Source organism: Cucurbita moschata, unplaced genomic scaffold (genome assembly GCF_002738365.1).
Source record: "Cucurbita moschata cultivar Rifu unplaced genomic scaffold, Cmos_1.0 Cmo_Scf00009, whole genome shotgun sequence".
In the NCBI taxonomy this organism is placed as follows: domain Eukaryota; kingdom Viridiplantae; phylum Streptophyta; class Magnoliopsida; order Cucurbitales; family Cucurbitaceae; genus Cucurbita; species Cucurbita moschata.
In genome coordinates, this window is record NW_019268525.1 from 5647046 (window position 1) to 5651036 (window position 3991).

A 3991-nucleotide genomic window follows, 5' to 3' on the forward strand; every position below is an offset into this window, starting at 1 on the left:
TTTTTTTTTTTTTTTTTTTTTTTTTTTTTTTTTTTTTTTTTTTTTTTTTTTTTTTTTTTTTTTTTTTTTTTTTCACATAATAATCCCTAAAATTTAAATTTTAAATAAAAAATTATAGACCTTCAAAGCAAAAGGGATAGAAATGACTATATCGTACAAATAACAAAAGACATCGAGGGAGGCTCGACTTTGAAAACAACCTTCTATATAAATGAACAAAGAGGGTTCATCATTGAAGATCGAAAACAAAAGATATGTAAATTTTAACGACCTATTTACGACTTTTTTTAATACAATTATTAAAACTTAACATAAAATAAATGAAGTGAGAAAATAAGACAAAATTTGAATACCAGAGTAGGTAGTTTCTTGTTTGAATAAAAACCGTAGGAATAGTCAAAATTTTAATTTTAAAAAAGAAAAAACAAGACAAAACAAAACAAAGACCTACAAATATCACCTACTACAAGTCATCTCAATTTGACCATCTTCACTCATCAAGCTTTGGACTTGAAAATCTCTAACCTAACAGCGTTCTACAAAACATAGTTTTCTTGGTTTTTTTAAGTTCAGATACATTTGGGGGATTGACTGATAAATAATCTGAGTAGAGAGTCATGGCACGAGCCCCCGCCCCGCCCTGCCCCATTGGTTGTATCCAATGTAGGCCCCTGAATTCAATGATAAATAGTGGTTCAAAGAATGACTTCTTCAGTCGAACATGTTAGGAAGGGGTCTGACTGCCATAAACGCATCAACCATCTGAACAAGAAACACAACAATAAGTAAAGGCCATAGCAGCCAAATCTTGTAGTTCTAATTTTTCATGCATTCAACTGAGGCCGTCTAACAATTCAATGCTTAAGAATATTCTTGATAGGAAACAGAGGACAGCAAATCCTTTCTGTCTCGCCTCTTTTGTAGTTCAAATCTCAAGAGCATAAGCTGGTTATATTTATGCTTAAACTCATGCTTTAGCTTTGGAATGCTGATTTTGTTGGTTTCTTTATATTGCTTGTCTATTATATAATTATCCAAGTACTTGAGGACACAGCCCCTGCACCTGAAGCGCGCTTGAGGACACGCCTCAGCACTTGTGGTGTGCACCCTTGAGGCACAAGCCTCGGCACTTGTGGCGTGCACCCTTGAGGCACAAGCCTCAGCACTAGTGGCGTGCGCCTCAGCATCTTACTTCCTAATTCTTTTTATTTATTTTTATTAATTCTTAAGCGTTAATCACTTTCCCCTACAATCTGGAACAAAAACAATGTTTTCTTACACATGTCATCATCTTATTATTGCAATACTATTTTTCCCTCAAAGTTTAATGATCATTCTTTCATCGACTTATTCTTTTAAGGGTTGTGTATTTTCTCCTCATTTAGTCTTCTAGTGCAATCTTTCGTACCTTGCTTATGCACTTATGCATTCCTCTGTACCTTGCTTATTAAAGCTTCTTTTTGGGGCCAAATTCTGTTTATAGGATAAACTTTCTGTTTGGATCGCATAACTTGATGGACAGCAGGAATTAATTCGTTATGAAATGGTTCTTTGCAGAATGTAATATCTTCAAAAGAAGTTAGATATTCTTCTCCAATAAAAACAAGAGGTCAATGATGCTAACTCCACAATTTCTAAGAAGTTCAAAGTAAAAGCTATATCAACAGTTTTGAAATACCCTCCCCAGTTTTCTCAAGTTTCTCAAAATGGTAGCAAAAGTCAATGATAGAGTCATTTTCGGTAGGGGTGTGTTTTGTTTGGTCTATGAAAAGTTTTTGTTCATGGTTGTTCTCTAAATGGGTGTATTTGTCGTTTTTAATTTTTCTCTTTCACTCCCTTTGAAAGCTTGTATCCCTTGAACTTATCACAGAATGAGAAGTTGTTTCTGGTTGAAAAAAATAAAGATTTTTCTTCATATATAAGCATAATGTTATCAACAATTATTATAGCCATCCCAAAGATTAAAAATGTAATAACGATAGTATCAGTCAAGATTAAGGATGAATTGCTATGATATGGACGTAGACGAGCTACTTGAGGATGCCTCACATAGAATGCAACAAACTTACCTCATCTGTCACAGCAGCCCGAGCTCTACGATGTCTTTCTACAATTTCAGTTAATACTTGTATAAGGCGCTGTTTCACTTCACCTGTTAGCATGCGTCCAGCACCATACTCCTGAAGCGAGAAAGAACGAAATAAAAATTATTTTATTTTACCCTAGTTGGCCAAAACATTGTAGAGATGGGAAAAAGGAATCGTTAAAATATCAACTCCATCATAGAACCAGCAGTCTCACCTTTGTTATATGTTCAAGTTCAGCATCGTCTTCCAGGAAAAAGTTCAAATATTTGATGGGTATATCCACCTGAATAGTTTATGGTAGAATTAACAAAAATCACATTAGAATTTTGCATGATCTTTATTTTCAAGTTCCTATTTGCTTCTCAGACACCCTACTGGAATGTTGACTACAGTCTTGGAAGCAGGGGGACAAAACGTGAATGTATCAATGCATAGCACGGACAAACAAAAACAATAACGATAATGAAATTTGAACCTTGAACAACATTGAACCTTCTTTCAAGTACTTTTATGATAAGAAACTAAGAATTCAATAGGGAAAAAAGTTAAATATATACGTAAATTTCAAGGAGGTAAAAAAGAAAGAGACAGAAGAACTTTGGTTTCCATCCTGAGGATGGCGTCGAAGAGACACCAAACCTTGTGCTGAGTTAGGGAGTACAAAGCTAACTCCAAACCAAAAGGTATAAAAAGATTTCACCAACAAGAAGTCATGAGAGCAGAGCCAATGAATATGTTATTTATAGTTTTGGAAGAACTCTTGCAAAGGGCACATCAATTAGGTTAGAAGGAGAATATTAGTACTAATCTGTTTAATCCTGTAATTAGTGCTAATTCCACAATGAAAAGCAAAGAAAAACATCAGCTTTCTTTAGACTTCCACTGGACCTATCAAGCAAAGAAATTCGGAATTACTGGAGAACCTAAAGAATCTCCCTTCCAAACTTTTCAGTCCTGCTCAGAATTGAAAGATCTCTCATCCTTACTACTACAAATACTAGAATTCCTACCCTTCAATACCATACTTCTGGGAATAACCTTACGATTTAAAAATATACAGGGCAGCATACAAATATACTTGAAAACAGATAATAACATGTGTTTGAGTAAGCCTATGCCACGTTGTATCTGGGTCTTGATATAAAAAATGCTTCTTTATTACGAACTAGTATATTAAGCTTCAAATAAACAGAAAACAAAATACACAATCAAACTGGTCTAGTTCCTTATTTATTACTTTAAGTCATATATCATGAGTAAAATCTAATATAGCATGAAAAATGTAACTTTATGATACAACGAAAAAAGTTTGTACCTCGAGATTAGCACCATATAATCTGTGCTTTTCTATGGAATCTTGCCCACCAGAGAACGCATATTTGTTTATCTGAAGAAAAGAAACATAATCCCCAACAAAAGAAAAGACAAATTAATGTCATTGTAAGAGTATTGGATGAAATGAACATACTAGTTAACAAATAAGTTACAAGATTGGCAAGCATATACATCTAAGAATCACTACTACACGTACATGTCACTAGCATCTGTACCACAAACAATAGAACTGCCACATGGTTAAAAATAAATTAGCAACTTCATAGAAAACTGAAATGCAGAACTTTTGAAATTATAATATCATTTGTAAGCATCAAACTATAAGCTCTTGTTCGAGAGAGAGAGAGAGACAATTCACATTTCTATTTTCTTGGGGGTAAATAGTATTAGAAAAATTTAAGTGGTCATGAAATAGGTCATTTTATACATAAAGCAAGAAGTGGACAACAAGAGTACACCTAACCTAATGACTTAAAAGCTCTACTGAAAACATTTGAAATAATCTAGTTTTTTTTTTTTTTTTTTTTTTTTTTTTTTTTTTTTTTTTTTTTTTTTTTTTTTTTTTTTTT

The 3991-nt window shown here is 33.2% G+C and overlaps 1 protein-coding gene across 1 annotated transcript in view; it reads right to left on the bottom strand.

The window, feature by feature from the left end:
- Positions 1-386: 386 nt before the first annotated feature.
- The window catches only part of LOC111447468 (tryptophan--tRNA ligase, cytoplasmic-like), a 7473-nt gene continuing 3868 nt past the window's right edge, over positions 387-3991 (bottom strand). Inside the window, exons 9-12 of the mRNA XM_023086650.1 lie at positions 3403-3474; positions 2302-2370; positions 2070-2180; positions 387-762 (exon numbers count right to left, since the gene is read on the bottom strand). Of these exons, the coding sequence (XP_022942418.1) occupies positions 712-762; positions 2070-2180; positions 2302-2370; positions 3403-3474 (303 nt within the window). The 3' untranslated portion in view covers positions 387-711. The remainder of the gene's footprint in view (positions 763-2069; positions 2181-2301; positions 2371-3402; positions 3475-3991) is intronic.